The sequence below is a fragment of the Nerophis lumbriciformis genome, linkage group LG05 (genome assembly GCF_033978685.3).
Source record: "Nerophis lumbriciformis linkage group LG05, RoL_Nlum_v2.1, whole genome shotgun sequence".
NCBI lineage: Eukaryota > Metazoa > Chordata > Actinopteri > Syngnathiformes > Syngnathidae > Nerophis > Nerophis lumbriciformis.
The window spans coordinates 21879317-21898342 of record NC_084552.2 but is presented as its reverse complement, the minus strand read 5'-3'; the positions used below and the strand labels follow the sequence as shown (position 1 = coordinate 21898342).

At 41.0% G+C, this 19026-nt stretch overlaps 1 protein-coding gene across 1 annotated transcript in view; it reads left to right on the top strand.

Moving 5' to 3' along the window:
* The window catches only part of LOC133606785 (RELT-like protein 1), a 36426-nt gene that overhangs the window by 14024 nt on the left and 3376 nt on the right, over positions 1 to 19026 (top strand). Inside the window, exons 3-6 of the mRNA XM_061961112.2 lie at positions 13471 to 13542; positions 16160 to 16214; positions 16449 to 16703; positions 16780 to 16906. Of these exons, the coding sequence (XP_061817096.1) occupies positions 13471 to 13542; positions 16160 to 16214; positions 16449 to 16703; positions 16780 to 16906 (509 nt within the window). The remainder of the gene's footprint in view (positions 1 to 13470; positions 13543 to 16159; positions 16215 to 16448; positions 16704 to 16779; positions 16907 to 19026) is intronic.

Sequence of the window (19026 nt, the reverse complement as noted above, 5' to 3'; positions counted from 1 at the left end):
CCCCCAAATTCAAGACTCTCATGGGAAGAAATGCATTCTACTATTTTGCCACCACACAATGGAATGCACTACCAACATACCTTAAAATTCGAACTTCCCTACTAAATTTTAAAACTGCCATAAAATCTTGGTTCAGCTCAACCTCTACCTGATGTGAACCAAAATTGATTCCCAGCAACTTTCCCAAGCATCAAACAGGTTTATACTGTATGTGGTTATAGTGTGTATATATATATATAACCCCGTTTCCATATGAGTTGGGAAATTGTGTTAGATGTAAATATAAACTGAATACGATGATTTGCAAATCCTTTTCAACCCATATTCAATTGAATGCACTACAAAGACAAGATATTTGATGTTCAAACTAATACTAACTATTTTTTTTTTTGCAAATAATAATTAACTTAGAATTTCATGGCTGCAACACGTGCCAAAGTAGTTGGGAAAGGGCATGTTCACCACTGTGTTACATGGCCTTTCCTTTTAACAACACTCAGTAAATGTTTGGGAACTGAGGAGACATATTTGTGAAGCTTTTCAGGTGGAATTCTTTCCCATTCTTGCTTGATGTACAGCTTAAGTTGTTCAACAGTCCGGGGGTCTCCGTTGTGGTATTTTAGGCTTCATAATGCGCCACACATTTTCAATGGGAGACAGGTCTGGACTACAGGCAGGCCAGTCTAGTACCCGCACTCTTTTACTATGAAGCCACGTTGATGTAACACGTGGCTTGGCATTGTCTTGCTGAAATAAGCAGGGGCGTCCATGGTAACGTTGCTTGGATGGCAACATATGTTGCTCCAAAACCTGTATGTACCTTTCAGCATTAATGGCGCCTTCACAGATGTGTAAGTTACCCATGTCTTGGGCACTAATACACCCCCATACCATCACAGATGCTGGCTTTTCAACTTTGCGCCTATAACAATCTGGATGGTTCTTTTCCTCTTTGTTCCGGAGGACACGACGTCCACAGTTTCCAAAAACAATTTGAAATGTGGACTCGTCAGACCACAGAACACTTTTCCACTTTGTATCAGTCCATCTTAGATGAGCTCAGGCCCAGCGAAGCCGACAGCGTTTCTGGGTGTTGTTGATAAACGGTTTTTGCTTTGCATAGGAGAGTTTTAACTTGCACTTACAGATGTAGCGACCAACTGTAGTTACTAATAGTGGGTTTCCGAAGTGTTCCTGAGCCCATGTGTTGATATCCTTTACACACTGATGTCGCTTGTTGATGCAGTACAGCCTGAGGGATCGAAGGTCACGGGCTTAGCTGCTTACGTGCAATGATTTCTCCAGATTCTCTGAACTCTTTGATGATATTACGGACCGTAGATGGTGAAATCCATAAATTCCTTGCAATAGCTGGTTGAGAAAGGTTTTTCTTAAACTGTTCAACAATTTGCTCACGCATTTGTTGACAAAGTGGTGACCCTCGCTCGCCCCATCCTTGTTTGTGAATGACTGAGCATTTCATGGAATCTACTTTTATACCCAATCATGGCACCCACCTGTTCCCAATTTGCCTGTTCACCTGTGGGATGTTCCAAATAAGTGTTTGATGAGCATTCCTCAAATTTATCAGTATTTATTGCCACCTTTCCCAACTTCTTTGGCACGTGTTGCTGGCATCAAATTCTAAAGTTAATGATTATTTGCAAAAAAAAAAAATGTTTATCAGTTTGAACATCAAATATGTTGTCTTTGTAGCATATTCAACTGAATATGGGTTGAAAATGATTTGCAAATCATTGTATTCCGTTTATATTTACATCTAACACAATTTCTCAACTCATATGGAAACGGGGTTTGTACATAATTTATCCATTTTTCAACGTAATTTTTTATATACATGTTACAGGTTGTATATATTTTATTATTGAATGTATCAAATGTGATGCATATTTAATGGACCACAATGGAAACAAGCCTTTTGGCTTTTTGTGCCATCCATTTGCCTTTTAAAGCATTACATGGATTCAATTCTTTAAGATGTCAATAAACTTCAATCAATTATCAATCAAAGTTTACTTATATAGCCCTAAATCACAAGTGTCTCAAAGGGCTGCACAAGCCACAACGACATCCTCGGCTCAGATACCACATCAGGGCAAGAAAAAACTCAACCCAATGGGATGACAATGAGAAACCTTGGAGGGGACCGCAGATGTGGGGACCCCCCCTGGGCGACCGGTACAATGGACGTTGAGTGGATCTAGCATAATATTGTGAGAGTCCAGTCCATAGTGGATCTAGCATAACAGTGTGAGAGTCCATTCCATAGTGGGGCCAGCAGGAGATCATCTTGAGTGGAGACAGGTCAGCAGCGCAGAGACGTCCTCAACTGATGCACAGATGAGTGGTCCACCCTCCCAACTTGGGACAGCTAGCGCTTCATCTGTGGTCACCGAATCTGTGACCCCCCCTCTACACGAAGGAGAGGGGAGCAGAGCAGAAAAGAAAAGAAATGGCAGATCAACTGGTCTATAAGGGGGGTTTATTTAAAGGCTAGAGTATACAAATGAGTTTTAAGATGGGACTTAAATGCTTCTACTGAGGTAGCATCTGTAACTGTTACCAGGAGGGCATTCCAGATTACTGGAGCCCGAATGGAAAACGCTCTATAGCCCGCATACTTTTTTTGGGCTCTGGGAATCACTAATAAACCAGAGTTCTTTGAATGCAGATTTCTTGCCGGGACATATGGTACAATACAATCAGCAAGATAGGAAACTTCTCAATCAATCAATAGAACACATATGTATAAATACTCTTTTGCATTGTAATTTGTAATGATTGGCTCGTTGTGGATGGCTTGCACGGCAAATAATCGGAGTAATACCATATTTTCTGGACCATAGGGCGCACCGGATTATAAGGCGCACTGCTGATGACTGGTCTATGTTCGATCTTTTTTCATATATAAAGCGCACTGGATTATAGGGCGCATTAAAGGAGTCATATTATTATAATTTTTTTCTAAATGTAAAACACTTCCTTGTGGTCTACATAACATGTAATGGTGGTTCTTTGGTCAAAATGTTGCATAGATTATGTTTTACAGATAATTTTCTAGACGCTTTTTGACAGTGGCTTCAGGATGCGCCGTTTTGTGGGCGGTCTTATTTACGTGGCTCAACTTCGGCAGCGTGTTCTCCCCGTCATCTTTGTTGTAGCGGTGTAGCGTGCAAGGACGGGCGTGGAAGAAGTGTCAAAAGATGGAGCTAACTGTTTTAATGACATTCAGACTTTACTTAAAGGCCTACTGAAATGTGATTTTGTTATTTAATTGGGGATAGCGGGTCCATTCTATGTGTCATACTTGATAATTTTGCGATATTGCCATATTTTTGCTGAAAGGATTTAGTAGAGAACATCGACGATAAAGTTCACAACTTTTGGTCGCTGATAAAAAAGCCTTGCCTGTACCGGAAGTAGCAGACGATATGCGCGTGACGTCACAGGTTGTGGAGCTCCTCACATCCGCACATTGTTTACAATCATGGCCACCAGCAGCGAGAGCGATTCGGACAGAGAAAGCGACGATTTCCCCATTAATTTGAGGGAGGATGAAAGATTTGTGGATGAGGAAAGTGAGAGTGAAGGACTAGAGGGCAGTGGGAGCGATTCAGATAGGGAAGATGCTGTGAGAGGCGGGTGGGACCTGATATTCAACTGGGAATGACTAAAACAGTAAATAAACACAAGACATATATATACTCTATTAGCCACAACACAACCGGTCTTATATTTAATATGCCACAAATTAATCCCGCATAACAAACACCTCCCCCCTCCCGTCCATATAACCTGCCAATACAACTCAAACACCTGCACAACACACTCAATCCCACAGCCCAAAGTACCGTTCACCTCCCCAAAGTTCATACAGCACATATATTTCCCCAAAGTCCCCAAAGTTACGTACGTGACATGCACATAGCGGCACGCACGTACGGACAAGCGATCAAATGTTTGGAAGCCACAGCTGCATGCGTACTCACGGTACCGCGTCTGCGTATCCAAATAAATGATACATGATAAATGGGTTATACTTGTATAGCGCTTTTCTACCTTCAAGGTACTCAAAGCGCTTTGACAGTATTTCCACATTTACCCATTCACACACAAATTCACACACTGATGGCGGGAGCTGCCATGCAAGGCGCTAACCAGCAGCCATCAGGAGCAAGGGGTGAAGTGTCTTGCCCAAGGACACAACGGACGTGACTAGGAAGGTAGAAGGTGGGGATTGAACCCCAGTAACCAGCAACCCTCCGATTGCTGGCCCGGCCACTCTACCAACTTCGCCACGCCGTCCCTATCCAACTCAAAGTCCTCCTGGTAAAGGTCTCTGTTGTCCCAGTTCTCCACAGACCAATGGTAAAGCTTGACTGTCATCTTTCGGGAATGTAAACAATGAAACACCGGCTGTGTTATCCGGCACACCAGTCAGGGGGTGCATTCTACGGCGGGGGTGCGTTATCCGGCACAACATCTGCCGCAATACACCGCTTCCCACCTACAGCTTTCTTCTTTGCTGTCTCCATTGTTCATTGAACAAATTGCAAAAGATTCACCAACACAGATGTCCAGAATACTGTGGAATTTTGTGATGAAAACAGACTACTTAATAGCTGGCCACCATGCTGTCCCAAAATGTCCTCTACAATCCGTGACGTCACGCGCAGGCGTCATTATACCGAGACGTTTTCAGCAGGATATTTCACGCGAAATTTAAAATTGCACTTTAGTAAGCTATTACGCTACGTATTGGCATGTGTTGCAATGTTAAGATTTCATCATTGATATATAAACTATCAGACTGCGTGGTCGGTAGTAGTGGGTTTCAGTAGGCCTTTAAATCAATAAGGGAGCAGCATTTCCTCATCCGCCGGAAATGTGTCCCGTGAAAAACCGTCTGACCGGAACTCTCTAATAACTAAAGTTCCTTGGGTGAATAATGTAAACTCACTACACGGGTATGTTTTAACGCTTTCATGGCAGATATAAGTAAGAACTTTACACTAAAGACACAAAAAGTGGCACCGTGATCACTGATCTAACAGTAGGTTAAAGGGGAACATTATCACCAGACCTATGTAAGCGTCAATATATACCTTGATGTTGCAGAAAAAAGACCATATATTTTTTTAACCGATTTCCGAACTCTAAATGGGTGAATTTTGGCGAATTAAACGCCTTTGTGACGTCACATCGGGAAGCAATCCGCCATTTTCTCAAACACATTACAAACACCGAGTCAAATCAGCTCTGTTATTTTCCGTTTTTTCGACTGTTTTCCGTACCTTGGAGACATCATGCCTCGTCGGTGTGTTGTCGGAGGGTGTAACAACACGAACAGGGACGGATTCAAGTTGCACCACTTTACCGACGAAAGCTATGCTACGACAGAGATGATCAAGAGAAGAATATCGACCCTAGCTTCCCTGGCCTGCTGACATCAACTCCAAAACTGGACAGATCAGCTTTCAGGAAAATAGAGCGGATGAGGGTATGTCTACAGAATATATTAATTGATGAAAACTGGGCTGTCTGCACTCTTAAAGTGCATGTTGTTGCCAAATGTATTTCATATGCTGTAAACCTAGTTCATAGTTGTTAGTTTCCTTTAATGTCAAACAAACACATACCAATCGTTGGTTAGAAGGCGATCGCCGAATTCGTCCTCGCTTTCTCCCGTGTCGCTGGCTGTCGTGTCGTTTTCATCGGTTTCGCTTGCATACGGTTCAAACCGATATAGCTCAATAGTTTCAGTTTCTTGTTCAATTTCGTTTTCGCTACCTGCCTCCACACTATAACCATCCGTTTCAATACATGCGTATAATCTGTTGAATCGCTTAAGCCGCTGAAATCCAAGTCTGAATCCGAGCTAATGTCGCTATACTTTGCTGTTCTATCCGCCATGTTTGTTTGTATCGGCATCACTGTGTGACGTCACAGGAAAATGGACGGGTGTATATAACGATGGTTAAAATCAGGCACTTTGAAGCTTTTTTTAGGGATATTTCGTGACGGGTAAAATTTTGAAAAAATTTCGAAAAATAAAATAAGCCACTGGGAACTGATTTTTAATGGTTTTAACCCTTCTGAAATTGTGATAATGTTCCCCTTTAAGGACACCTTCGTTTGTTTGTCTCGTGTTCAGTACAGCGGATGGAATTTTAGGTTTGTAATATTTGAGTTGTCACGTGAGTCACTAATAAAGCTGCTCAATCCACTTTACTGCGCAGCCTTTGGTCCCATGACAAAAATACCAGTGTGAACACTTAGTCAACTACAACAAAAAGCGCACCAAACATCTTTTTTTATTTTAATTTGACAACTGAAATGTGAAAATCCCCCTATTTCTCATTGGAATGTCATGGATGGTGACGTAAAGGAAGCTCACGTTCCCATACACATGACACTTAACCAGGAAGTGCATTCACAATGATGGAATTCTCATTACTGAGAGACTTACCGGTAGTTTGTTATTGCTCGCACTGTGACAGCTGCAGATAATGTGTGCTGCTGTCGCCATGGCGACGTTGAGGCCGGCATGCGAGCCAGTAAACCCTGGTTGACATTCCTTCCGCCTGTAACCTTCCCAAAGTTGAGTTGGACATGAATCTTCACGAGGGAGAACTGTTTACATTGTGCGCTTCTCACTTCCTGGAATGTCCACCGCTGCCCCCATTTTACACAGACTAAACAAACATAAAAAATACTCTGCTTCATAATAAGAGTCTATAGCAGGCATCTCAAAGCACATGTAGATCTCATTCCACACATCTGGCGGTGTTCCCACTTTGATTTAAAGCGCCTCTGCTTCGTGGGAAAGTCAGCATATCACAAGTCTGCGTTAGACGTTGGGGCTTAGTACCACCGTTGCACCGCAGAAAGAGTGAGAATGTTTGTTAGACGTGCAGGAAGCAAGGCGCAAAGTGCGGGAATGTCCACAATTTTTCCACGGTATACAGTGACAATAAGAATGCTGGGACATACTTGCCAACCCTCCCGAATTTTCCGGGAGACTCCCGAAATTCAGCGCCTCTCCCGAAAACCTCCTGGGACAAATATTCTCCCGAAAATCTCCCGATTTTCAGCCGGAGCTGGAGGCCACGCCCTCTCCAGCTCCATGCGGACCTGAGTGAGGACAGTCTTTTTTCATGACGGGAGGACAACAGGGTGACAAGAACTAAATCATCCAGACTAGAGATAAATTGTATTATTATGTTTATCCATCCATCCATCCATTTTCTACTGCTTAATCCCTTCTGGGTCGCGGGGGGCGCTGGAGCCTATCTCAGCTACAATCGGGCGGAAGGCGGGGTACACCCTGGACAAGTCGCTACCTCATCACAGGGCCAACACAGATATTCACACACTAGGGCCAATTTAGTGTTGCCAATCAACTTAACCTATTATGTTTATCTTACCTAAAAATAAATATATTTATTAATTAAAAAAAAAAAACGAAATACATTTTTACTATATTTTGCTAAAAACATCAAAATTAATTGTATTTTTTATTTTTTTTTTCTGACTCCTTATTACATCCAGCCATAGAATTATACATTAAAATAAACATATTTGAAATGATTAATTTTAAATGATCATAATAATTCATTTAAAATGACCATATTTAATTATTAAAATAATTGCTTGTTTATCAACAACTTTAGCATTTGATTCATTACATTTTGAAGCTCTCAGAAGCCAAATTATGTTATATTCCTTAAGATTTATTTATGCAAGTTTGAAGTATCAATTATCCAAACAGTTTTGTTTGCATATTTTCAGGATATATATATATATATATCCATCCATTTTCTACCGCATATTCCCTTCGGGGTCGCGGGGGGCGCTGGAGCCTATCTCAGCTACAGTCGGGCGGAAGGCGGGGTACACCCTGGACAAGTCGCCACCTCATCGCAGGGCCAACACAGATAGACAACATTCACACTCACATTCACACACTAGGGCCAATTTAGTGTTGCCAATCAACCTATCCCCAGGTGCATGTCTTTGGAGGTGGGAGGAAGCCGGAGTACCCGGAGGGAACCCACGCAGTCACGGGGAGAACATGCAAACTCCACACAGAAAGATTCGGAGCCCAGGATTGAACCCAAGACGACTCAGGACCTTCGTATTGTGAGGCAGATGCACTAACCCCTCTACCACCGTGCTGCCCTATATATATATATGTATATGTATATATATATATATATATATATATATATGTATGTATGTATGTATGTATGTATGTATGAAATACTTTACTTGGTGAATTCTAGCTGTCAATATACTCCTCCCCTCTTAACCACGCCCCGCCCCCAACCACGCACACGTCCCACCCCCTACCACACCCCCCCACCCCCTCACCTAGTATGTGCTGGGACAATATTGATCTTTCAAAACTATACTTGTTATTGTTGTTTATTAGGGAAATAACAGACAAAGTCCTTTTTATTTTACCGTATTACGCGGACCATAGGGCACACCGGATTATAAGGCCCACTGCTGATGAATGGTCTATTTTTGGTCTTTTTTTTCCATATTTAGGCGCACCGGATTATAAGGCGCATTAAAGGAGTCATATTATTATTTTTTTCTAAATGTAAAACACTTCCTTGTGGTCTACATCTGTGGTCCCCAACCACCGGGCCGCGGCCCGGTACTGGTCCGTGGATCGATTGGTACCGGGCCGCGCAAGAAATTAAAAAAAAAATTACAAAAATAAATGTATTTTTATTTTTTATTTTTATTCTTATTCTTATTCTTTATCAACATAAAAAACACAAGATGCACCAACCCAAAAAACCTCCCCTCCCCCATTTACACTCATTCGCACAAAAGGGTTGTTTCTTTCTGTTATTAATATTTCTGGTTCCTACATTACCGTATTTTTCGGACTATAAGTCGCAGTTTTTTTCATAGTTTGGCCGGACTCTAGTGCGATTTATGTTTTTTTTCCTTCTTTATTATGCATTTTCGGCAGGTGCGACTTATACTCCGAAAAATACGGTATATATCAATATAGATAAAAACAGTCTGCAGGGATACAGTCCGTAAGCACACATTATTGTATTTTTTTATGACCAAAAAAAACCTCCCCCCGGTCCGTGGGACAAATTTTCAAGCGTTGACTGGTTCGCAGTTACAAAAAGGTTGGGGACCACTGGTCTACATAACATGTAATGGTGGTTCTTTAGTCAAAATGTTGCATAGATTATGTTTTACAGATCATCTTCAAGCCGCTTTCTGACAGTCTCTTCCGGATGCGCCGTTTTGTGGGCGGTCTTATTTACGTGGCTCACCTTCGGCAGCGTCTTCTTCCCGTCATCTTTGTTGTAGCGGTGTAGCGTGCAAGGACGGGAGTGGAAGAAGTGTCAAAAGATGGAGCTAACTGTTTTAATGACATTCAGACTTTACTTCAATCAACAACAGAGCAGCATCTCCTCATCCGCCGGAAACAACAACGCCAGAAATGTGTCCGACCGGAACTCTCTAATAACTAAAGTTCCTTGGGTGAATAATGTAAACTCACTACACCGGTATGTTTTAGCGCTTTCATGGAGAGTTTACTGACAGATATAAGTAAGAACTTTACACTACTTTATATTAGAAATGGCAACAGCGGAGGATGAATGTCACATAACAAGAAGATAAGAAAAAGAAAAAGCTTATCGACTACGGCGTTGGCACGGACTACAAAGCAATTTTTTAGGACTTATGCAGATTCCAAATATAGATCAGCAGGTACCAGAAGGTAAGAAAAGTTGCTTTTGCATAATATTGTGAAACAAAACGGCACATAATATGCACACACCATAATAATACTCGTATGTTGAAGCACAGTACAATCCATCAAGCGGTGCGGCTTCATAGCTTACCAAAGTCATACTAAAACATTTTGATAGATTTGATAGATAAAATGTTGGTGTCGTTTTCTTGAGTCATATTGCCATCATATCGCAGTCTACACGTATCTCTTATGTTTTACTGCCATCTACTGGTCACACTTATTACACCATTTACCAAATAAAATTGATTTGAGGTCGGTAGGCAAAACCAGAATTATTCCGTACATTAGGCGCACCGGATTATAAGGCGCATGGTCAAGTTTTGAGAATTTTTTTTAAGTGCGCCGTATAGTCTGGAAAATACGGTACATTATCATCAAATAACACTTGGTAGCAGCTTGCAAACCATTTTTCCTGTTCAGCAATAAATTGAAGTACTTTAGTGCTTCCCACAGGACTGTAGTCTATTTGTGGTGTTGGTGGGGATTTGTGGATGTCATTGTGTAATTAGCATAATTGGCCATGACGGATGTGCATGTTATTTGTTTAGCAAAGTGGAAAAAATGCCATGCACATATGTATTTACAGACGCATTTATGTGTTATTATTAGTCCCTTTTGTCAACATTTCAATTTTTTTCAGCTTTATTTTTGACCTTTCTGCTGTTTTTGGTTGTTTTTTTAATCTCTACAATGTGCCTCGGGCCCATTTAAAAAACAACAAACAAACAAACAAAGAACAACTTGTGTTCTGCAAATGACTCCCGGGGACACACATTGGACATCACTTGGTTTAGCGCTTTCACAAGTAGCACTTTATTACAGTATTTGATCACCAAGTAAATGCATGACGTAAGAAACATTTCCTGTCTAACTGTCAATGCATAGGAAGGAAGAGCAGAGTTACCATGCATATCACCATCTAACTAGTAGAACCAAATCTATTTGTGGTGGTCCAAACCTGCCAAGGGTTAACGGATGGAAATGTGCCTTTTTAGCTGGAATCGGACATATTTACAAGTTTTGTATATGTCCATTAATAAGTACTGTCCCCCTTTTTTTTAATATAAATAAAACATATTTGTAGCAAGATGCCACAAATAAATTAATGTAAGAGAAACACTACATATTAGGAACGTCAAAAAATAATCAGTTTTCAAATGAATTGGGATTTTCATTTGTAACAAATCTAAATCAATTAAAAACAAGTTAAATACATTAAAACCTTTTTTTCCCCTTTTTTTTCAATCTGTCCTGTCCAGCCACTCAGGCAAATCATATTGTTGATGTAGAATAGATTATCTATATTTGCTGTGAATATTTTCTTTAGAATAGAGAAATGTGTAATACTTATTTTGTTGACTTCTTTGTATTTATTTTCCTTTATTAAAATGTTTGGATAGAATTGTATTCAACAAAACCAGTTATCTTTTAAGTAATGACATTTATTAGAGCTGTTTATTTATATTATAAAACTGGCATCCGATGTTATTAAAGTATCGATTATTCTGAATCGAGAATAGATTCTGAATAGATTCACAGCTCTAGTACAAAGTATACTTTTTTTCTTTTGTTCTATAAAACAGTGAATTAACGGTAATCATATTTTAACAACACAAATGCTATTTTGGTTAAGAGCTTTTTTTTTTTTTTTAAACAATTTTTTGTCATTGTTGATGTAGATAATCATATCTGCTGTACATATTTACTTTACAAAAGAGAAGTGTGGGATACTTCTCTTGTTGTCTTATTTTTATTTGACTTTATTAAATGTATTTATATTATTAGCAGCCGGACTGTAGCAGGAGGGGATAGAAAAATAAAAAAAGGAAGACGGGGAAATTGCGGGGACAAGAGGGGGATAAGACAGCGAAACAACAACAAACACAACAATAAGAACCACAACAACAGAACAACATCAGCAAATAGGATACGAAAAGTCATAGCAAAACACAGAAATGACAATGAACATTATTACACTACAAATGCAGCAATACAAATACCAATAGAAATAACACAATTGATAATGAATGATAACAATAATTACCTCTATTATCAACAATACAATTGTTTCAAATGCAGCAATACATATATGTGATGATAACTTGAATTAAGAAAGAAAGCAGATAAATGGAGGGGAAGAAAGAGAAGCGAACTGTATTAACCTTGTAGATTGTTATAGTTACAATAGGTTAAGCTTTGTCAGTGTGCTGTTTTTGTACCCAGTTTCCCGTAGGGGAACAACGTTAATATATGTTTGATGAAAGGTGATTATATGCATGAGTGTATGTGCATATGTGCTTGTGTATGTACAGTATGTGTATATGTATGTTTGTACAGTGAGTGTATATGTACAGTATGAATGTATATGTACAGTATGTATATGTATGATTGTACAGTCAATGTATATGTACAGTATGTGTATATGTATCTTTGTACAGTGAATGTATATGTACAGTATGTGTATATGTACAGTATATATGTATGTTTGTACAGTGAATGTATATGTACAGTATGTATATACAGTATGTTTGTACAGTGAATTATATGTACAGTATGTGTATATGTATGTTTGTACTGTGAGTGTATATGTATGGTATATATATATGTATGTTTGTACAGTCAATGTATATGTACAGTATGTGTATATGTATGTTGGTACAGTGAGTGTCTATGTACAGTATGTATGTTTGTACAGTGAATGTATATGTACAGTATGTATATGTATGTTTGTACAGTCAATGTATATGTACAGTATGTGTATATGTATCTTTGTGCAGTGAATGTATATGTACAGTATGTGTTTATGTACAGTGTGTATGTATATATATATATATATATATACATGTATGTTTGTACAGTGAATGTGTATGTTTGTACAGTGAATGTGTATGTACAGTATGTGTATATGTGTGTTTATGTATGTTAAGAGCTTACAGACACAATAAAAAAATATGTTGGTAATTACCAAAGCTGGTTATCAAACTTTTAAGACAAGGTAAGGTTCTAATGTGGGCCCTACTCAGTGGCCTAGTGGTTAGAGTGTCCGCCCTGAGATCGGTAGGTTGTGAGTTCAAACCCCGACCGAGTCATACCAAAGACTATAAAAATGGGACCCATTACCTCCCTGCTTGGCACTCAGCATCAAGGGTTGGAATTGGGGGTTAAATCACCAAAATGATTCCCGGGCGCGGCCACCGCTGCTGCCCACTGCTCCCCTCACCTCCCAGGGGGTGATCAAGGGTGATGGGTCAAATGCAGAAAATAATCTCGCCACACCTAGTGTGTGTGTGACAATCATTGGTACTTTAACTTTAACTTTTATCTAAATTCTATACTTAGAAATATTCCCCGGTCCTATCAAAATACAAGCGGCTGGTCTCAAAAAGCCCCCGGGCCACACTTTGGCACGAATTGGCTCGTCCCATCACTCCTATTCTGCTCTTTTGCTGCAATTTCAGGGATTATTCATCTTATTTGGAGTCCCTCTGATTGTTTGGTTGGAGCTATTTGGAGTCCCTCTGATTGTTTGGTTGGAGGTGGCAGCAGTGACTAATTGAGAGGAGCCATCCAATGAGTTATTTGCCTGACTTTTGCAGAATTGCGCAGGTAAATGTGCGTGCTCTAATATGGCTTCTTTTTCTACATGCTTGCAGAGCTCAACGACACTCTGAGTGAAAACAACGACACCGTGGGACAGATCGTCCACTACATCATGAATAATGAAGGTATGCATCTGCAGAATGAAATAAAAAACCGCTGACAGTTAATATCTTGCCATCTTAGATCCCATTTATTGTTTGGTTGCGGGACTCAAAAGCCTATAATTAGATTTTGCGGCGGATAGAAAAGCACGGCGGTGGTAAAAGGGCGCCATCCTGGATAGCAAAGTAATCGTCAGTGGGCGCCATGTGGCGCATGATAAGAGGATGCTGCTGGATGATAAGGACCATCTTGTGAGTGTGAGTTGTGGAGCTTCCATGTTGCAGCAATGTGCCAGAGTCCGGCGTCTCTTTAGGACGTCCAGCCGGCTGTTCCAACCAGGGCTGTCCACTTTTCCCACCAAAAGGCGCATACTGAACATTCTAAGCATATGTGGCCCAATTTCATATTTTTTTATTTCCTAAAAAGACTACTCCAATGTAGATATGCTAATATGTTTGATAAAAAACAGCTTCCTATGCTATGTGCTATAGATTAAATAACCAGTAGAGTGGAAAAACAAGTTGACTTTATGTGCTTTGTGTTTCATTGTACAAAACCCAAATCCAGTGAAGTTGGCACGTTGTGTAAATTCGTAAATAAAAACAGAATACAATGATTTGCAAATCCCTTTCAACTTATATTCAATTGAAAAGACTGCAAAGACAAGATATGTATTGTTCCAACTGAGAAACTTAATTTTTTTTTTCAAATAATCATTAACTTAGAATTTAATGGCAGCAACACATTGCAAAAAAGTTGGCACAGGGGCATTTTTACCACTGTGTTACATGGCCTTTCCTTTTAACAATACTCAGTAAACGTTTGGGAACTGAGGAGACACATTTTTTAAGCTTCTCCGGTGGAATTCTTTCCCATTCTTGCTTGATGTACAGCTTAAGTTGTTCAACAGTCCGGGGGTCTACGTTGTGGTATTTTAGGCTTCATAATGCGCCACACATTTTCAATGGGAGACAGGTCTGGACTACAGGCAGGCCAGTCTAGTACCCGCACTCTTTTACTATGAAACCACACTGTTGTAACACGTGGCTTGGAATTGTCTTGCTGAAATAAGCAGGGGCGTCCATGGTATCGTTGCTTGGATGGCAACATATGTTGCTCCAAAACCTGTATGTACCTTTCAGCATTAATGGCGCCTTCACAGATGTGTAAGTTACCCATGTCTTGGGCACTAATACACCCCCATACCATCACAGATGCTGGCTTTTCCACTTTGCACCTATAACAATCCGGATGGTTCTTTTCCTCTTTGGTCTGGAGGACACGACGTCCACAGTTTCCAAAAACAATTTGAAATGTGGACTCGTCAGACCACAGTGTATCAGTCCATCTTAGATGAGCTCAGGCCCAGCAAAGCCAACGGCATTTCTGGGTGTTGTTGACAAACGGTTTTCGCCTTGCATAGGAGAGTTTTAACTTGCACTTACAGATGGAGCGACCAACTGTAGTTACTGACAGTGGGTTTCTGAAGTGTTCCTGAGCCCATGTGGTGATATCCTTTACACACTGATGTCACTTGTTGATGCAGTACAGCCTGAGAGATCGAAGGTCACGGGCTTAGCTGCTTACGTGCAGTGATTTCTCCAGATTCTCTGAACCCTTTGATGATATTACGGACCGTAGATGGTGAAATCCCTAAATTCCTTGCAATAGCTGGTTAAGAAAGGTTTTTCTTAAACTGTTCAACAATTTGCTCACGCATTTGTTGACAAAGTGGTGACCCTCGCCCCATCCTTGTTTGTGAATGACTGAGCATTTCATGGAATCTACTTTTATACCCAATCATGGCACCCACCTGTTCCCAATTTGCCTGTTCACCTGTGGGATGTTCCAAATAAGTGTTTGATGAGCATTCCTCAACTTTATCAGTATTTATTTCCACCTTTCCCAACTTCTTTGTCACGTGTTGCTGCCATCAAATTCTAAAGTTAATGATTATTTGCAAAAAAAATTTTTTTTATCAGTTTGAACATCAAATATGTTGTCTTTGTAGCATATTCAACTGAATATGGGTTGAAAATGATTTGCAAATCATTGTATTACGTTTATATTTACATCTAACACAATTTCCCAACTCATATGGAAACAGGGTTTTTAATATACCGAAAATATTGTCTGATGACTTGACCAGGGCTTCACGGTGGCAGAGGGGTTAGTGCATCTGCCTCACAATACGAAGGTCCTGAGTAGTCTTGGGTTCAATCCCGGGCTCGGGATCTTTCTGTGTGGAGTTTGCATGTTCTCCCCGTGACTGCGTGGGTTCCCTCCGGGTACTCCGGCTTCCTCCCACTTCCAAAGACATGCACTTGGGGATAAGTCGATTGGCAACACTAAATTGGCCCTAGTGTGTGGATGTGAGTGTGAATGTTGTCTGTCTATCTGTGTTGGCCCTGCGATGAGATGGCGACTTGTCCAGGGTGTACCCCGCCTTCCGCCCGATTGTAGCTGAGATAGGCTCCAGCGCCCCCGCGACCCCAAAGGGAATAAGCGGTAGAAAATGGATGGATGGACTTGACCATTGGAAAAAGGGTTGTTTCAAACGTAACCCCCAGCAGTAAAATGGGAAAGTCATCAATTTAAGTTTTTATTGTTTATTTAAAACATTTTTTTTTGTCGTTTCAGCCAACTCGGATGCTCTGACAGCCATGGTGCACGAAACCAGCATCGATTCTGATGGGTACGTGTTGTTTTTCACCCTGTAGTGTGCGAGCATGACCACCAGATGGCAGCACCACACTGCTTGTAAGCCAGAAGAGACATGATCAGGCCATGCTCTTTCAGGGCCTCCCAGGATTGGCACAGATTTGATTGAGAGCATGCAGACGAGGGGGGAGTCCTCATGTTTGGAGGCTGACCTCATTTCTCTTCGCCCAAAACATCTTTGCTAAATCCAGATTTTTCCCTTCCGCAGTGCACCCGTCACCCCCACCTCCCCCTACTCGCCCTCGCCGCCCATGACCCCGGTGTCGCCGGGAGCGCCGCCGGAGGCCGCCAAGCACACCTGCAACCACCTGCACACCATCGGCGGTGTCGGCGGCCACAAGAACATCTGCACGCGCTGCAGTCAGAAGAAATGGCCGCTCATGAGCAAGCCCGTCACCGCCATCCGCAAGGCGGAGCAGCGGCGCAGACACTCGGGGGAAGTCACCGTGTTGTCCGTGGGCAGGTAGGTGTCTGGAAATCCAGACTTCAATACTCCACAACACATGCTGGGAAGTCTTTATCTTGTTTGTCCCGCGTAGGTTCCGTGTGACAAAGTGTGATAAACCAGCCAGGGAACGGCGGACGCTGCTGATAGCGGACTCTAACGGCAGCGTGCCGTCAGAGGAGGTGGCGTCCAACAGCCGGACTGTGTCTGAGAGCCAGGAGGTTTGTGTCCTGGAACCGTATTTGGTGTTTTTTACTTCTCAAATGAACATCAACCACATCAGAACATGACAAAGGATGATTGGCATGTTCTGATCTGGCCTTGAGGTTCGATCAGGGGTGTCAAACTCATTTTAGATCGGGGGCGACATGGAAAAAAAATCTACTCCCAAGTGGTAAAATCACGGCACTATAACTTAAAAATAAAGACAACTCCAGGTTGTTTTCTTTGTTTAAAGGGGAACATTATCACAATTTCAGAATTGTTAAAACCATTAAAAATCAGTTCCCAGTGGCTTATTATATTTTTCAAAGTTTTTTTCAAAATTTTACCCATCACGCAATATCCCTAAAAAAAAGCTTCAAAGTGCCTGATTTTAACCATCGTTATATACACACGTCCATTTTCCTGTGACGTCACACAGTGATGCCAATACAAACAAACATGGCGCATAGAACAGCAAGCTATAGCGACATTAGCTCGGATTCAGACTCGGATTTCAGCGGCTTAAGTGATTCAACAGATTACGCATGTATTGAAACGGATGGTTGTAGTGTGGAGGCAGGTAGCGAAAACGAAATTGAAGAAGAAACTGAAGCTATTGAGCCATATCGGTTTGAACCGTATGCAAGCAAAACCGACGAAAACGACACGACAGCCAGCGACACGGGAGAAAGCGAGGACGAATTCGGCGATCGCCTTCTAACCAACGATTGGTATGTGTTTGTTTGGCATTAAAGGAAACTAACAACTATGAACTAGGTTTACAGCATATGAAATACATTTGGCAACAACATGCACTTTGAGAGTGCAGACAGCCCAATTTTCATCAATTAATATATTCTGTAGACATACCCTCATCCGCGCTCTTTTCCTGAAAGCTGATCTGTCCAGTTTTGGAGTTGATGTCAGCAGGCCAGGGAAGCTAGGGTCGATAGGGGGTTTAGCTCGCTCGTCTGCGGGAACAAACTGCCGCCATTGCTTACTGTGCTACCGAGGGCCTTTGTCCCTGAATTGCTCACACACTCCGGCAGATTCAATGGGGGTCTGGCGGCAGATTTCTTTGACTTTATCGTTGGAAATGCATCTGCTTTGAGTGTCGCAGGATATCCACACATTCTTGCCATCTCTGTCGTAGCATAGCTTTCGTCAGTAAAGTGTGCGGAACAAACGTCCAATTTCTTGCCACTTTCGCATCTTTGGGCCACTGGTGCAACTTGAATCCGTCTCTGTTCGTGTTGTTACACCCTCTGACAACACACCGACGATGCATGATGTCTCCAAGGTACGGAAAACAGTCGAAAGAACGGAAAATAACAGAGCTGATTTGACTCGGTGTTTGAGAAAATGGCGGATTGCTTCCCGATGCGACGTCACGTTGTGACGTCATCGCTCCGAGAGCGAATATTAGAAAGGCGTTTATTTCGCCAAAATTCACCCATTTAGAGTTCGGAAATCGGTTAAAAAAATATATGGTCTTTTTTCTGCAACATCAAGGTATATATTGACGCTTACATAGGTCTGGTGATAATGTTCCCCTTTAAAATTAGAACAAGCACATTCTGAAAATGTACGAATCATAATGTTGTTGGGTTTTTTTACACTTAGTATTCTATCTTTATTTGTCGTTATTTATATTTTCTGATTAATTTATGTGATAACGTTCATCAGTCAACTCATTGGTGTTCATTTTCAATCTATCAAAATAAAAATAAAAATAAAATTACAGGATGTTATTTATATAGTTTGATAATTTTCCTCGACTGATGCACTAATGTGTTTTTTTTTTTTTTTTAAATAGCATCATCTACAACAGTGGTTTTTAACCTTGTTGGAGGTACCGAACCCCACCGGTTTCATATGCGCATTCACCAAACTCTTCTTTAGTGAAAAATAAAATGTTATTTTTTTCAAATTCAAGACAAAGTTATATGTTTTTGGTAACACTTTAGTATGGGGAGCATATTCTAAGTACCGTATTTTTCGGACTATAAGTCGCAGTTTTTTTTCATAGTTTGGCTGGGGGTGCGACTTATACTCTGGGGCGACCTATGTGTGAAATTATTAACACATTACCGTAAAATATCAAATAATATTATTAAGCTCATTCACGTAAGAGACT